The sequence below is a fragment of the Periplaneta americana genome, chromosome 7 (assembly GCF_040183065.1).
Source record: "Periplaneta americana isolate PAMFEO1 chromosome 7, P.americana_PAMFEO1_priV1, whole genome shotgun sequence".
In the NCBI taxonomy this organism is placed as follows: Eukaryota; Metazoa; Arthropoda; class Insecta; order Blattodea; family Blattidae; genus Periplaneta; species Periplaneta americana.
Genome location: NC_091123.1, coordinates 22,483,706 through 22,501,531, shown reverse-complemented (window position 1 = coordinate 22,501,531; position 17,826 = coordinate 22,483,706). Strand labels below are relative to the sequence as shown.

At 33.3% G+C, this 17,826-nt stretch overlaps 1 protein-coding gene across 2 annotated transcripts in view; it reads left to right on the top strand.

Annotated features, from left to right (window-relative positions):
* The window catches only part of LOC138702972 (uncharacterized), a 100,973-nt gene extending 87,563 nt beyond the window's left edge, over positions 1–13,410 (top strand). Inside the window, exons 12-15 of one of the 2 annotated variants that reach the window (XM_069830412.1) lie at positions 177–302; positions 7,318–7,437; positions 8,536–8,646; positions 12,736–13,410. In XM_069830412.1, coding sequence (XP_069686513.1) covers positions 177–302; positions 7,318–7,437; positions 8,536–8,646; positions 12,736–12,929 — 551 coding nt within the window. In that variant the 3' untranslated portion in view covers positions 12,930–13,410. Of the gene's footprint in view, positions 1–176; positions 307–7,317; positions 7,438–8,535; positions 8,647–12,735 lie in introns of those variants that run through there. The other variant, XR_011332929.1, reaches the window with a different exon arrangement.
* Positions 13,411–17,826: the final 4,416 nt, after the last annotated feature.

Below are 17,826 nucleotides of genomic sequence, written 5' to 3'. Positions count from 1 at the left end.
TACAAAATCAATTGGAGTGAACACTCTTGGAAGGTTCGTAAGGCATGGCAATATTCATAATTGATTCTTTGTTTGTTTTTGTATTTCCAGCTTGTAGGTAATTTTATTATGACTTCATAGGTAGCATACCTATTTTAAATTCGGAGTTATTAATTATATCATTTATATTTTACCAGCAATTTTAGAGAGACCAGGAATGGTGGTTGCAGATATTTCTTTCATCAAGAAAGAGAGACTAGGGAAGAATAGCACGTTGTATAAGGTGAAAGCGTGGCTTCTGGACGTTGAACCACCTATACTGAGTGAGTACATTTATCTCTTTTGGGTACATGTGTGATTTAATTCTTCTGGTGGTGTGGTTTTTCTCTCGTATTTCTATTATGAGACTGATGGATCTTGTAGTTCTAGTATTACAATGTGCATGGGCATAATAACAAACCAGCAACATTTTTTTATATAGGGAAGCCTGTGGTGGTTGTACACAGAACTATGCAGAATGATCCACATAAACCTCTCCATTTTAATTAGTTATAACTAGAACTCGAACATGTAGGCACGTAAAATGTTAAAAGCAGGTGGGCAAAAAGACACTATAAGTCCAAAATAAAAAATGCGAACTAATATTAAAAATGTTCATGATGGATATACAGTACAACTTACTTTTTATTTTTTTGCAATACTAACAGAAAATTATCAATAATTGATTAAATGGTGATGTTACTCGTGTTATTTGTGTAAGCATGTGCGGCTTACAGCTGTTTCGGTGCTTCTTCACACCATCTTCAGAGCCTACTAGATCTCGGCATCATCTCGAACTTCGCTGCCTGTTGTGTGGGTGCGTTCGATTGTTGAAAAGTGTTGAAATGTGGTGTCAAATAGTGTGTGTGTTCTGAAATTGATCTGTGTGTTGAGAATTTGATCAGGGTGTGTTTTAGTGTGTCTGTATATTTCATATTGTTCTAGTGTGTTGAGTTTTTGGTTTTTGGGTTGTATGTGTAGGATTTCTATGTCTGTGGTTAGCATTAGTTATGTGTTCTTCATAAGGAAGACAAAACAAAAACTTAACAAACACAAAAACACGCAAAACACAAGAACACAAGAAATACATCACACTAACATACGAAAACAAAAACACACACAAGATCGCATCCTCATTCAGAAAACAGAAATACAACATAGCATACAGAACAGAAAACACACTACAAAGACATCTCAACACACAAACAAATAAATACAACCATACAAGCATATACAAACTCACATGCAATAGTTGCGATAGTTTCTACATTGGACAGACAGGCAGATCATTCCACACTCGATACAAAGAACACATTAAAGCAATAACCAGAGGACACAATACATCTACATATGCTGAACACATAACTAATGTTAACCACACATACAACAACATAAACACAGACATGGAAATCCTACACATACAACCCAAAAACCAAAAACTCAACACACTAGAACAATATGGAATATACAGACACACTAAAACACACCCTGATCAAATTCTCAACACACAGATCAATTTCAGAACACACACACTATTTAACACCACATTTCAACACTTTTCAACAATTGAACGCACCCACACAACAGGCAGCGAAGTTCGAGATGATGCCGAGATCTAGTAGGCTCTGAAGATGGTGTGAAGAAGCACCGAAACAACTGTAAGCCGCACATGCTTACACAATTAACACGAGTAAGATCACCATTTAATCAATTATTTATATTCAAGTGTTAAAAGTAGTGTACGAAAGATTCAACATGGAGAAAATTATCCTTCAATCTGTCATGAAACCTTCGTGTTCATTCATTCATTCATTCATTTATTTTATTCCATAGATCTTACATGAGCAATGAAGCTTTAAGATGTGGAACATGTCAACATTTTACAATATTACAATTACAATTTTTACAAATTTTTATAGTTTTACAATTTAGTAATTTTCTACAATTTTTACAATTTTGTACAATTTTTTTACATTTTTTTTACATTTTGGCGAGATGTAGTGAGATGAGATGAGGTCCGAGGATTCGCCAAAATATTACCCGGCATTTGCCTTTTCGGTGGGGGAAACCTCGGAAAAACCCAACCAGGTAATCAAATCAAAGGGGTTGATGCCAAGGACTCGCCATAGACCATCCGGCTTCAGTCCCACGGCTGGGGAAAACCTCCGAAGAAACCAAAGTCCAAAGGGGGATCCAACCCAAGCCCGAACACAGCTCTAGATCAGCAGCCCAGCGAGTCTGTCGACTGAGCAACATCGATGGCTCTACTAAAAGTATACAATACATAGCCAATCAGATTATTAAATTTACAAACGCAAACGATCATTCATAAGTTGAGCTATATTATAATACAAAACAATTTAATTAAATTTAAGGCATAAACAATTCAACCAGTTGTGATATACAGAAATTGATAATACATATCATGCAAACTACTTCAAATTATAAACACAAACAATTTATCAGTAGAGCTATATAGATTACTATTCAATTTAAAGCATATACAATTCATCGGCCAAATATATACAATACAAAGTAGCATACTTTCATTAAGCTATACAAATTTGTGCAATTAATATCAAGTAGATTAATTCAATTTATAATCATAAACAATTCATCAGTTGAGCTATACATATTACCATTCAATTTACAGTAGGTCTATATACAATACATCAGTAGAGCTACACAGACTAGTAATCATTTTAAGAACATATACAATTCATCAGCCAAACTATACAAACATATACAATCAAATTAGTATTTTCGTTAAGCTATACAATTCATATGAAGTAGATTATTTCAATTTATAAGCTTAAACAATTCATCAGTAGACCTATACAGTATACTATTCAATTTACAGTACATACAATTCATCAGTTATGCTAAACAAAAAATACAATACATAGTAAACAGATTAAGTCACTATAAAAACATATTTTAGTTGAGCTATATAAAATTGTACATGTCATTTAAGTAGAATAATTCAATTCACAAGCATAAACAATTCATCAATTGTGTAGAAGGTATGAGTATGTAGAAATTGGGTTAATTCTTTTCTGAACCTTTTCTCGTTGTTCTTCAAATCTTTAAGATAATTAGGCAGTGCATTGAAGACTGTTATACATGAATAGCGAACTCCTTTTTTAAAACAGCTTAGACTAACAGAGGGTAGATGAAGATCTGATTTATGTCTTGTATTAAAATGATGAATGTCTTGATTAGTACTACTAATCTACTCCTTCAGTAACATACTTCTTGAACTATTTTTTGAGAAGAAAACCGCCAATTTAACGTCATGTTTAACTCGATACATTGTTGGAGAGGCTGTTTCGTTATTAGCACGCACATCTGCAATAATGCTGTCTCAATAAATAATGAAATGCTAGAGGTAGTTGGTAATAAAGTAATTTTAACTTCGTACACTATAATGAAGGAAAAATTCTAAAAGGACGAAATATGTAGGCCCTAACACAAATCGTTTAAAACATGTGATAATAGGCTCCTATTTATAAAATAGACATCCCTAAATAGGTATTTAACTTATAGTCACTATAAAACTTTGACAGATGCTTCTAAGTTACTTAACATGGATTTTGAATTAAGTTCTCTAACTTATGTACACAGAAATAAAATAAGAGAAAGGGAAAAACTGGCAACATAATTAACTTATCAATTTCATCTTATTATAAGTTTTCCGATAGGCAAGTTACAATGTAATAAAGTTTCAATAGACCGTCTGTGCTTATCTTATTATATAAAATAATTTTATTAATGAGTTACATGAACGTTTTCGGCACTTGTGTGTGCCATCATCAGATGATTGAGTGATACTGCATGTTAACCTTGCCAAATGGATACATGTGATATCGCCATGAATATTATCAGGGAAAGGATTTATATGTAAATACATATTTACTTATAAAGCTAATATAATTTATATTTTGCATTATCTTTATGTTTCACAATGTGTAGGGTTGAAAAATCCTACTTTTATTTTCCATATTTTTCCATATTTTAGAGTTTAGTACATATTTTCGTTAATTTCCATATATTTTCCATATTTCATATAAAACAGTCCATATTATATTAGGTTTAACAATAAAACAAAACAAAATTCCATTAACTTTTAAAAATACATTTCAACAATAGAGATTTAAACACATGTTCAGTAATCCCTTTAACATCAGAGTTATTTGAAAATTAGCAGTCCTATCAACAATGGGAAAGTAAGTTACAAAACTGTATTAATTTAATTTAAAATTTTTAACAGACTTCAGTTGTGCAGCTCAACAGTTAAATGCCAGTCAGAGTACACATAGGTTCAGTTTTGTAAATCATACTATAAAGACGGTAAATATGCCAAAAGTACGTCATTCAGTCAATTTAAAATCAAAACTAACAAGTTACATTTCAGAATTTAAAGAAGATGGTTTATCAACTGACAATAAAATATTATTTTGTAATTTGTGTCAGTGTGCAGTATCATCTACACAAAAGTTCCTGGTGCAACAACACATTACAACTAGTAAACATCAGGCCAACAAACAACTAAATTCCAAGCAGAGACAATTGTTTTTAACACAACCAACAACATCGAATGTAAGATCTGAGTTTAACATCGACCTGTGCCGTTCTCTCATCTCTGCTGATATTCCTCTCTACAAACTAAAGAATAAGGTCTTCAGGGAATTCCTTGAAAAATATACTCAACATACAATCCCGGATGAGTCAACACTTAGGAAGACGTATGCTCCATCCATCTACGATGAGACAATACAGAAGATAAGAGATGAAATTAAAGATAGTTCAATTTGGGTTTCCATTGATGAGACTCCCGACAAAGAAGGTAGACTTGTTGGTAATGTAGTTATCGGTTTGTTAAGTGAACAATATTCTGAACGAATTCTTTTACATTGTGATGTTCTAGAAAAGTGCAATAACAAAACTATAGTTAAACTGTTCAACGAAGCTATGGGTATCCTGTGGCCAAAGGGTATTATGTACGATAATGTGTTATTCTTTATTAGCGATGCTGCCCCTTATATGGTCAAAGCTGGACAAGCATTATCTGTTGTATATCCTAAATTGACTCATTTTACTTGTGTGGCGCATGCATTTCATCGTGTGGCAGAAGTGGTCAGAGACAATTTCCCTAAAGTAGATTTGTTGATTTCATCAGTGGAAAAAGTATTTCTCAAAGCTCCCAGTAGAGTTAACGTGTTGAAAGAAATGTACCCTGAAATTCCATTGCCACCAAAGCCAATTTTAACTAGATGGGGTACATGGCTAGAAGCAGTTGAATATTATGCCGAACATATAGACTCTATTAACAATGTTCTCCTTGCATTGGACTCTGAAGATGCAGTCTCAATTGATACTGCGAAAACAGTTACCTGTGACATAAGTGTGAAGAATGACTTAGCTCACATTCAGCATACATTTTCATGCATCATAAAAACGCTCAAAAGTCTCCAAAATAGGCACCTTTCACTATCTGAAAGTTTTGAAATTATAAATAGTACTGTGGAACAACTGAATCGTGGTAGAGGTAAAGTTGCAGATGCAGTAAGAGCTAAGGTGGACACTGTACTTTCAAAAAACCCTGGATATGAAGAACTACAAAAGGTTGTTGCTGTGATGAGTGGTGAATCAACAGTGAAGATTAACTTGGACTTATCCCCAGCAGACATTGTGAAATTGAATTATGTACCAGTTACTTCTTGTGACGTCGAACGCTCTTTTAGTCAGTATAAATCTATCCTCAGAGACAATAGAAGAAGATTCACTTTTCAGCACTTGAAAGAAATGTTTGTAACCTATTGTTATGGTAACAGACAATAAAAATTGTGTTTTGTTGAAACTACATTGGAAGATAAGGTACGTCCATTATATTTTTTGTTTAGTTTGATTAAAATGTACCAATATTTAACGTACATAGTCATTTTTTTATAATTTTAAGTCCATATTTAATTCCATATTTTGGTAAAAATCCATATTTAATTCCATATTTTGGTAAAAATAACTACATATATATTTACATATTTCATATATTTTTAGTCCATATAAATCCGTTCCCTGAATATTATGTATGCACAAAATATGTAATATATACCCATTATCAGTTAAAATAGTAACATAAAATGTGAGTAAAACACTTATACACAGTTAATTAAATCAGATAATTAAAAACCGTTATTTAAACAATGTTCATTTGCTGCTATAATGTCCATCGTTGTCTGTTATACATTGTGGTTAAGTTAATAAAATAATCACAACAAGCATTAACTTAACCACAATGTATAACAGACAACGATGGACATTATAGCAGCAAATGGACATTGTTTAAATAACGGTTTTTAATTATCTGATTTAATTAAGTGTGTATAAGTGTTTTACTCACATTTTATGTTGCTATTTTAACTGATAATGGGTATATATTACATATTTTGTGCATACATAATATTCATGGCGATATCACATGTATCCATTTGGCAAGGTTAACATGCAGTATCACTCAATCATCTGATGATGGCACACACAAGTGCCGAAAACGTTCATGTAACTTATTAATAAAATAATTTTATATAATAAGATAAGCACAGATGGTCTATTGAAACTTTATTACATAATTAACATATGTTTAGTGATTGTCAAATGCTGTGAAATGAAGTCTCCCACCTCCCATGATTGACGGGATTTTCACAAAACTTTCAGAGTAAAATAGCCCATCAGTAGATCACGGACAAAATGATGTAATGTATTCCTTACTGTCTCACTAAATTTTGGCATGATGACACACAATGAAATACCAAATCCACGATGCTGCCTATACAAAGTACTGTGCTAGATCAAATTAAATTGATTTTAAACTTAAACTGATTGTTGTGACAATATACGTAGACCAACATACTTTGATGTGATTGTTGTGATAATATAAATCAATTTGGCAGACAGCTGATGCGGGGAATTCCTGTATATTTATCCATTTTATACACTATGCATTTTTCAATGTTTATTTTTCAGGGCCATCAGCGTGGTTCAGTCGGTTAAGGCACTTGCCTGCCAGTCTGAAGTTGCGCTCTGGCGCGGGTTCGATCCCCGCTTGAGCTGATTACCTGGTTTGGTTTTTTCCGAGGTTTCCCCAACCGTAAGGTAAATGCCAGGTAATCTAAGGGGAATCCTTGGCCTCATCTCGCCAAATACCATCTCGCTATCACCAATCTCATTGACGCTAAATAACCTAGTAGTTGATACAGCGTCGTTAAATAACCAATTAAAATTTTAAAAAATATTTTTCAGGAGACATGTCAGCTATTAATCTTGTCAGTAGCTCTTGCAGCCATTGCAGTTCAGTATTTCTTTATGAAGAGTTGGTATTTGAAAGAAAGCAGCCATTGTGTACAGCCTGCTTTCAGGAAGGTACGTAATTCATGTAATAAAACTACAGATAGACTGCCTCCGTGGTCTGTTGGTCAGCATGCTGGCTTCCAGATAGGAGATCCCAGGTTCGATTGCCGGCCTCGGCTCTCGGTGAATTTTTCTTGAAAAAGAAGAATTCCCTGGGTGTCTAGAGTCTGGAAATTTGTATGAATGTGAATGTGAGTGTGACTGTGAGTGTGCCGGGTTAATATTAATTAACCAATCATCACAAATATAAAAATACATCAGGACTGTCGCTGGGCAGTAACCTGAACACACTTTTCAGCATCACATTGTTGACAAGTAACTCCATCTGTTAGCACAACCATAAAGCATCTAATAGATGCTATAGAGTTACCAACAACGAAAAAAAAAAAAAAACTACAGTTAGGATTGCCATATGTCCGAAAAATTGGGATTGTCCCAATTTTTGGACTTCTTCAATTTTCTGCTGAATATGAAAAAAAAAAAAAGTCAGAATTTAAATTTTTAGAAAATTAACGTAATTTTATGTAAGGTAAGTAAGAAACATGATAGTCCTCACACTTTCCTGATTTCAGCTGCTTTTCAAAAGAAAAAGGAAAATGCTAGGCATTTTTGTTATGCTTATTAGGAAGTACAAGTAAAACAATTTCACAAAAACAGTCTGTAGTAGGTTTCTCGTGAACCTCCTTGGTAGCACAAACAGTTCTCAGGTTCTCTGTAGCTTATCTGGTATGATTGGTGCTACTGTTTCCACAGCCAGTTTATGTTTTATTTTTTTTTCATTTATTCATTTTTCAAAGTACATGTTCACTTTGTTTACAACAAAACTGTCATTGGAAAATAATCCTAACTAGAAAATATAGACGTGGTCTATAGCTGGGGTCATTGACGAACCCAAGCAATAAACACGAAAAAAAAAAATCGATATATGATTATGAAATAATAATTTTAATTGTAAAGGAAACTAAAATAACCAAGGATAGTGTATCTAGGTTACTGGAACGTTTTGGAGTATATGGATGTAGATATTAACAATAAAATATGGTGTGGAATCAGAAAAGACCCTGGTAAGTGTCGAAGGTTAAAGAATTTGTATTTCTTTTTTTTTTTCAGGGAAGAAGATGCCAGTTTTGCTGACATTCTTATTTCGTTTATACCTCATAGATGAAAATGATGATGAAATCGTTGCAACAGTTTGTGGTGAACACGGTATTGATTTTGTGGGTAAGTTGTTTTGTACTTGAGGTCATAACTAGACTGCAGAAGTTTATGCACTAAAAAAATCGGAAAATATGTATGCTTTTATGCACTGAAAATTGATGAAATATGTATACTAAACTAAATTATATGCAATAAAAATTAGTGTGTCCCGTGCTGTGGCATCGTGGTCTAAGGCATCCTGCCTAGGACTCACGTTACAGAATGCACGCTGGTTCGAGTCCTCATGGGGGAAGAAATTTTCTCATGAAATTTCCGCCAGTGTATGGGACCTGTGCCCACCGAGCATCGTGTTGCACTTGGGGAGCTATGATAGGTAGCAAAATCCGGTTGCGAAAGCCAGCTATAACGGCTGAGTGGATCATCGTGCTAACCACACGCTACCTCCATTCTGGTTGGATGATCATCCACCTCTGCTTTGGCATGTGGACGTGAGGCCAGCAGCCGGCTGGTCAGTTTGGGCCCTTTATGGGCTGTAACGCCATGGATTATTATTAAAAATTAGTGTTTTGTCGAAATATACCATGCACATAAATTATTGGACCATTTTATAAGACCATATTTTCATCAATGTTAAACAGAAATACATGATATTACCACCATTTGAAAGAGAAATGTTTGCAGTTTTATACTGACTTTAAATGCATTTGATGTACACCCAATGTGTGGCATGGCAGATGTCCCATTCTTGTCAAACCTTCTTAAAGTGGCAGAATGTTGGTAAGAAACAATGTTAGCACTCTCAGTGGAGGCTGCTTAAAGTTAAAAGTGATTAACAGGGAAAAGATTGGATTGAACCCCTCTCTCATTATAGCCCTCTTGCCTTGAACTTTGTATAAATCAGATGTAGTTGAATGAACATCCTATAAAATAACTTCAGTGATTCCAAATCATGAACAATTTTATTGTCTGACTCTTTGGCATATTCCTGTAAAACTCTGTCATAGAATTTTTTACACTTTACTCTTTTCCTTCCGAATTACCAAGAAAATAACTCAATTTCCTCACATCATTAGATTTCTTTTTGCTCACACGTTTCACTGATGGAAGGTCGAGTGCTTTAGATATTACAGAAGCTCTCATCTTTCCTGGTTTTAGCATGGAGAAGCCTAGTGTGTACAGTAATGGCAAAAAAAACCAGACCGACTCTTGTAGCTGATTTCAGAGCCTTGTTCACTCCAGAGCACGATAGACTGGTAACTAAGACTTTCATGGTTCGAATCCTGTCTGGGAAGGAAACTCTTTTTTGTTTCTTATTCAAATTTATTCCCAATACTTTTCGATTGCTGGTAAAATTCAAGTTCTGGGAATAATAAGTTTTAAGTAGTAAAATATCGCTGCAATCGAAAAGTATTGGGAATAAATTTGAATAAGAAACAAAAAAAAAGTTTCCTTCCCAGGCAGGATTCGAACCACGAAAGTCTTAGTTACCAGTCTATCGTGCTCTGGAGTGAACAAGGCTCTAAAATCAGCTACAAGGGTCGGTCCGGTTCTTTTTGCCACTACTGTATTTTGTACAGATCACTTGACATGATTCTTAGAGGTTTTTACATATCTACATAATAGTTCTTGCCATGAATTTTATGACACATGTTTGCCAATCTTTCCTCAAAGCTTTCTCTCTCCAAATTTCCCTACAGTTTTGTACATAATTTAGATGGCAGTACGATAAATTTTTCTTTCCTCAGTTCTTTCCTAGCCAACATTGCAAAATTTTCGTTCTGAGAACCACATGACTCTGAAAACAATCTGAGAATAATGAGAGAAATAAAGATGTTGAGTTGTGTGAAAACTCTAGATAATTAGGCCCTCATTTCAACGGAAAATTTTGAGTTTCTTCGTTTTCTGGATGTACCATAATGTGAGGCTGTTTATAAAGAACCACAATCCATCAAAGCTTACATATAAAAAAATTTGGCATTCACCGAATTTTGTTAAAATGGTCCAGAATTCAGTGGCGTAGTCAGACTAATTATATTGGGTGGGCCAGATATGCAAGGTTTAGAAAGTACCTGATCCAGCTCCTGACAATGCCGTTGTTGTCAACTCTCTTGAAACTCATTCTCGGAAGTCTTATTTAATAACATGCACAATTATGATAAACAATCATGCAAGGCATATCTATACAAACGCTTCATAAGGTGAACTGGAGCTGTCCAGATTTCCTAGCAACGAATCTGTCGATCGCTGATGATGGGTCCTTCAACAAATCCCAACTTTTCTCTCTCCCAATGGATAGAATTGCTAGATTACAAAGCCGTGTGCTTGACATGATTGTCGAATTTTTCTTCGTTTCAGTGCTTTGAAAAGTTTTATATCATTGCTTTAATGAAGGATGAACATTTACTATAGTCGTGACGCTGTTATTCCCGGCGTGACTCCTCCTCTTTGCTTACGTCTTAGAAAGTAAAGGCTCTATAAAGTCTAGGTAAGTAGTATCGTTCGCCATTTTTGTTCTTTCGTTGCTGAGCTACCATACGAGGAATCTATTTGCCACACCATTAAACATTATCATGTCGTAGCTCCTATGATAATAAATCAAACGCACTGTAATTCAGCAAATAATTGAGTGGCAAATAACGTCTTTGTGTGCTTTCTGCGAATGCCAACGAAAGAGCCAAAATGGTGGGCGATTATATTAAGTATTTATCGAGCCTTAAGAAATGAATAATGTCTTCATCAGCAAATCACAAGACGCACACGTTTAAATGTAGCCAACCTGCACCGCTATTGGCTGCCGGAAATTAGAGCGACGGGACTATAATATCCATTTTTGGAGACTGAGGTGCTTCCGATAATGAATTTGCAAGAGCAAGAATATCGTCTAAACATACCAAATAAAATAAGGTGTCAAATTTTTCTAGCTGATGTAACAATTCAGTAGCCTCTACAGCTTCCTTCTTTTTATCGCTGCCAGACAATTTTTTAGGCCGAATCCATCACAGTTAAATTGGCTCTTGAAGAAATGAACGCATTTTTGAACTATTACCTTAAGGGAGACTGTTGTACCTTTAAACACTTTTCAGATTTTATTTTTTTTTTAATTTTGGGAAATGATATTTTTAAAATTAAAAATACTTTAAATAATGATTGAAGATTCCTTTGCAACTTCATGTATATATTTTCCTGTTCTACACACCTATTAAGGATGGAAAAAAATAAAATGTAATATGTTCAAAGTTACAACAGGTTCATGTACCTTAGAACATACCCTCTTGTAAGTTGGAACACATGGAATAGAGGTGGAAATATAGCTGTAAAAACTGACAATCATATTTAAAATGTATTTGCAATCAAAAACCATGGCAGGCTTCTCTGATTTAGATTTTATTTCCTGGAGGAACAAAAATTGCTTCAACAGCTTTCTTCAAGGCATCCGGATCAATTGGGGACCTCTTATCTCCAGACTTACTTCGTGACATGATCTTAATATAAAAGAAAGACAAAAACCAATATTATCATGTACTTTGGAACATGTTCCATGGTACAAGATGTTCTGTTTTCAAAGGTACAAGAGGGTGCACGTTTAAACAAATATGGCTACCAAAACTAGAGATTCGAATAAATCACGGAAATTAAAATATGTTATTACTCACCAGATGATATGGAACACATTGTACTTCATGGATGGTAATAAATACAATCGGGTTTTATGTTAGATAACATATATCAATAAACGAAATGTTTACTTTTGGTACTAAAAAAGATTCTTTCGTTCACAGAACTCACATTTTGCAATAAATCAAACCGAAACTACGACCAGATCTACTTAGTGGCTTTCCCTACAATCTACTTCAGTTTGAGTCGTCTACGTAGTAGCAAAAAATAAAAAGCAAAAAATGTTCAAAGGTACACTATGCTAAAGGTACAACAGTCTCCCCTAATGCTATCGACTGTAACTATCACTCTGGATCCATGGTTTAGTTTTAATGTCGAGTATTTTCCATAAAAAACGCAAAAATTCGCATATTTTTTGGGTGGGTCTGGGCCCGCTGGCTACGCCACTGCCAGAATTTCATTTGGATTTGTTGATAATGTGAGATGCATTTATTTAATGATGTGCTCTGTATTTAAATGGACTCTTCTTATTTACAGGATGCACAGTTCATTCTTACCTCAGAGATAGAGAGGTACGTCGAAAAGTGAGAGAAACACTGGCACAGATTGTTCTAAAGAACAAAGACACGCGTCTTGAAGACAGGGGCTCCCTGCTTAATCTAGTCATTGCACCTGTGCATACTGCTATGGGCAAGGAATTCATAGTCACTCATACTGTGCTTTGTAAATAGAAGATAATGAAATGTACATACAGTGGAGTCTGTACTTGATATAGCTTTAGTTTTTAAAATATTTATACAGTATTATGAATGAAATGAAAATATTTTAATACTTTTGAACTTCCTAATAGGAGGTAGATATTACAGAGAATATTGGAAAATTTTTCAAGATCAGAAAAAGTGCTAGTTTTTGTTGTTATACCCCCTCTTACGTCTTCACCATCAAGTCATTGGGTTCAGTTGAATAAAAATCAGTAAAATCCTAGAAGTGATTATTTGACACTGAAAATTCTTACTCATCCGTGAAAGCAATCACTGAATAATCAGTTGAATAAAAGTTTGCTTTTACCGATAATACATGGAAAATTTTAAGTGTTTACTGAATAAAGAAATAAACAAATATCTAAATTTAGACTGTGTCTCATCTTCAGAAAAATATATTTACTCTATGAAAAAGGTCACGATTCCAGAATAGATTTGAGTTTTGACACACGTTTTTACTGAAGATTATTCAAAACATTTTAAGTGTTTACTAAATAAAAAAAGTAATAACTAATCATTATTCAGTAAACTCTAAACTGTAAATCATTACTGAAGTCTTATTCATTTCTCAGCAAGTAATCACTGAAGTTCCTGCAAGTACCTAAACGAGTTTAGGTGTATTTATTTTTATCCAATTGACCCACTGGCTGTTACTGCTCATTTCATGCTCAGACGTACAAATCACTTTGAGTATATTTCAACCTACACGTTTATCCCAATAAGTTCATGAAGAATAATGAAATAATTTTTTTTGTAGCAAAACTGCCTGTAATTATTTTTTACTCATGGCATGCGATTATTATTATTATTATTATTATTATTATTATTATTATTATTATTATTACTATAACTGTAATTTTTATAGTAGACTCAAATGAATTTTTTTAAGAAAGAAAAGTATTTTATTTTATCTATAATCGTCTGTTGTTTAAAAAAAATTATACACCAATATATGCATCTTATTTTTATTATATTATGTGTAAATAAAGTATATTTTCATATATAAAGTTAACCATATATTTATTTATATGAGGGTGATCCAGGAAATAATGACTGTTTGGCTGACTTTGGAAAGAAATTTGTATTCAGACAATTTATTTCGCTTTCATTTATCATCCTCAAACACATAAAAAACTATACTTCCTGTTACTGCTCACTGCATACACAGACGTACATGCCACTTTGAGTATATTTCGACCTACACATTTATCCCAGTAAGTTCATTAAGTATAATGAACTATTTTTTTTTGTAGCAAGACTGCCTCTAATTGTTTTTTTACTTATGGCATGCGATTATTATTATTATTATTTTAATTTTTATATAGACTCAAATGAATTTCTTTTAAAGCAAAAAAAGTATTTTATTTTATTTATAATCGTCAGTTATTTAAAAAAAATTGTACACCAATATATTATGCATCTTATTTTTTCTGTATTATATGTAAATAAAGTATATTTTCATATATAAAGTTACCACATTTTTATTTATATGAGGGTGATCCAGGAAATAATGACTGTTCGGCTAACTTTGGAAAGAAATTTGTATTCAGACAACTTATTTCGCTTTCATTTATTATCCTCAAACCTATACAAAACTGTATTAAACTAGTTAACAAAGCTATATTAAACTAAATGCAGCCCTGTTATATTCCTGTTTCTCAGGTACATGCTTATCCTAACTCCTACAATAAACAATCCATTTAAAAATTACGAATGCATTACAGTCTTCAGACCAGTCTATCCTTGTAATTTCTATTAAACCAAAATATTTTCCATTACCCTATTCATTATTGTAACACAAAAAGCGAAATTTCTAACATTTTACAGTAAAATCCCTCGTAACTGGCACCCAAATAACTGGCAATACCAAAACAACGGCACTTTTGGCTAGGTCAAATAAAAAAAGTTTAAATCTGCCACATTGTCACAGTCTGGGCCGTCAGTTTTGCAACATTAGGAAGTTCGCACAAACTTTGATTTTCAGTGAATATTCGAACCTAAAATTAGTGTATTATTTCTGTTGTATGATGTGTTTTAATAAAAAAATCTACAGAGCTTTTATGTTTATTTAATTATGTTTGGGCCATCAGTATTGGCACATTAAGAAGTTCGCACAAACTTTGATTTTCAGTGAATATTCGAACCTAAAATTAGTGCATTATTTGTGTTGTGTGATGTGTTTTAATAAAAAAAATCTACAGAGTTTTTATGTTTATTTAATTATGTTCAGGCCATCAGTATTGGCACATTAGGAAGTTCGCACAAACTTTGATTTTCAGTGAATATTCGAACCTAAAATTAGTGTATTATTTGTGTTGTGTGATGTGTTTTAATAAAAAAAATCTACAGAGTTTTTATGTTTATTTAATTATGTTTGGGCCATCAGTATTGGCACATTAGGAAGTTCGCACAAACTTTGATTTTCAGCAAGAGGAGTATTTTCAGTGAATATTCGAACCTAAAATTAGTGTATTATTTGTGTTGTGTGATGTGTTTTAAAGAAATCCTCACAGTTTTTATATTTATTTAATTATGTTCGGGCCATCAGTATTGGCACATTAGGAATTTCGCACAAACTTTAATTTTCAGTGAATATTCGAACCTAAAATTAGTGTATTATTTGTGTTGTGTGATGTGTTTTAATAAAAAAAATCTACAGAGTTTTTATGTTTATTTAATTATGTTTGGGCCATCAGTATTGGCACATTAGGAAGTTCGCACAAACTTTGATTTTCAGTGAATATTCGAACCTAAAATTAGTGTATTATTTGTGTTGTGTGATGTGTTTTAATAAAAAAAATCTACAGAGTTTTTATGTTTATTTAATTATGTTCAGGCCATCAGTATTGGCACATTAGGAAGTTCGCACGAACTTTGATTTTCAGTGAATATTTGAACCTAAAATTAGTGTATTATTTGTGTTGTGTGATGTGTTTTAATAAAAAAAATCTACAGAGTTTTTATGTTTATTTAATTATGTTCAGGCCATCAGTATTGGCACATTAGGAAGTTCGCACGAACTTTGATTTTCAGTGAATATTCGAACCTAAAATTAGTGTATTATTTGTGTTGTGTGATGGGTTTTAAAGAAAATCCTCACAGTTTTTATGTTTATTTAGTTATGTTCGGGCATCATTGTTGCCATATTAGGAAGTTCGCACGAACTTTAATTTTCATTGAATATTCGAACCTAAAATTAGTGTATTATTTGTGTTGTGTGATGTGTTTTAATTAGAAAAATCCACACAGTTTTTATGTTTATTCAATTATGATCACGTGATGGAGCAATAAGCTTCACATGGCTGCAGTTTCAACATTTCGCACCATGAAATACGAATTTTTTATTGTATATAATCGGTATCTATTCAGTTATCAGGCAAAACCTCATATCTGGAATTAGCCTGGTCCGCCTACTGTACTCATCAAAACCTATAACAATTCGAAGTTTATAATTGACTCTCCTTTCTTCTCATCTTAATTGTAAATATAAATTTACCTAATTTTTTTCAAATTATTTTCATTAATAGTTGCACATAATTTCTTATAATACTATATTCTACTGCTTAATTTTAAAATTTTCTCTCGTATAAATAATTTTCTGAAATTTTGGGTTTCTGGACATAATAAATAACAATATGTGCATCACATCTTCTTTCTCGCTGCATAAGGGGAAAACATTTTTCCCAGTGTTTCTCCTTCTGTCACATAACTTCCACAATCTGATCGAAGGTTGCAAGGAGTAGTGAAGTGCATTCCATAACCTCTCCTACTCAAATCCCATCCTCACTTTCCCGTGGTGCAACCTGTTTTTAACAGACGAGGCTCTGGGGACTGAGTCACAGCTGTATAAGTGCTCCATCAAAAATGGAGGAAATGCCATCTCACCATGCTAGTCTACCACAACATTAAAGCATTTTATAAATGGCAAATAGGAAATATAGTCAATGGATATGTGATGACATTCCTCTGACTAGGTTGAAGGAACTTGCTGACCAGTGGTAGATGTGGTCCTCCATTCATATTGGGGGTGAAAATTGAATGATAACAGCTGCCTAATCGTAGAAATAAGGTGTAAAAAGAACAGCTGTAACTTACTCAAGAAAATATGACACTGTGAAGCAATTCAACAAAATTAAAGTCTTACATCTAAATACTGGAAAGCAAGAAAGAAAATAACTCGATTGTTAAATCAAGAGCATTACATACCTACATTCTGATCGAGAAAGGCATCTCCATCTGCGTCATATCACAGCAAAAATATGTGGAGTCCATTCTCTTGATTTTGTGGTAGTCACTCAGTTGCCAGTAGTCAATATGTTCTGACACAGTTTCACCAAGCAAACAACGAGAAATGTTTGAGGGAGCAATGTGTAACTTGTCGATAGTGAAGCATCTGTCTTCCAAGATTTTTTAGTTTAGTTAATGCTCAAAGTCTTCTGTGATGAGTGATGGGCATGCAGCTCGAGTTTTGTTATGCATATTTTTTCGTCCATTATTGAACGCTTCACACCACTTTCTCATAATATTTACTTCGTTCATCACTATATCACCATACACTTCCTTCAGTCATCATTGTCATTTCAAGAATAGACTTAACAGCCTGTTTCGGCATCAGTTCAACTTCGAACAAGTCTACCGATATTCCTTCTCCATCTTAGTTTATAAAAAAAGTATTTCTTTAGACCTTCATTCAGTGAACATGTTCTATCCATTTTAGTCTTATTTTCTTTTATTTTATCATTTATTAAAAAATACTTAGAAACTCCATTATATTTCATTTCTTATTTTATCAATTTTTGTGTAACCATAAACACTCCAAAGGAATTTCATTTCAGTGACTTCTATTTTAGTTTCTTTTATTTTCACA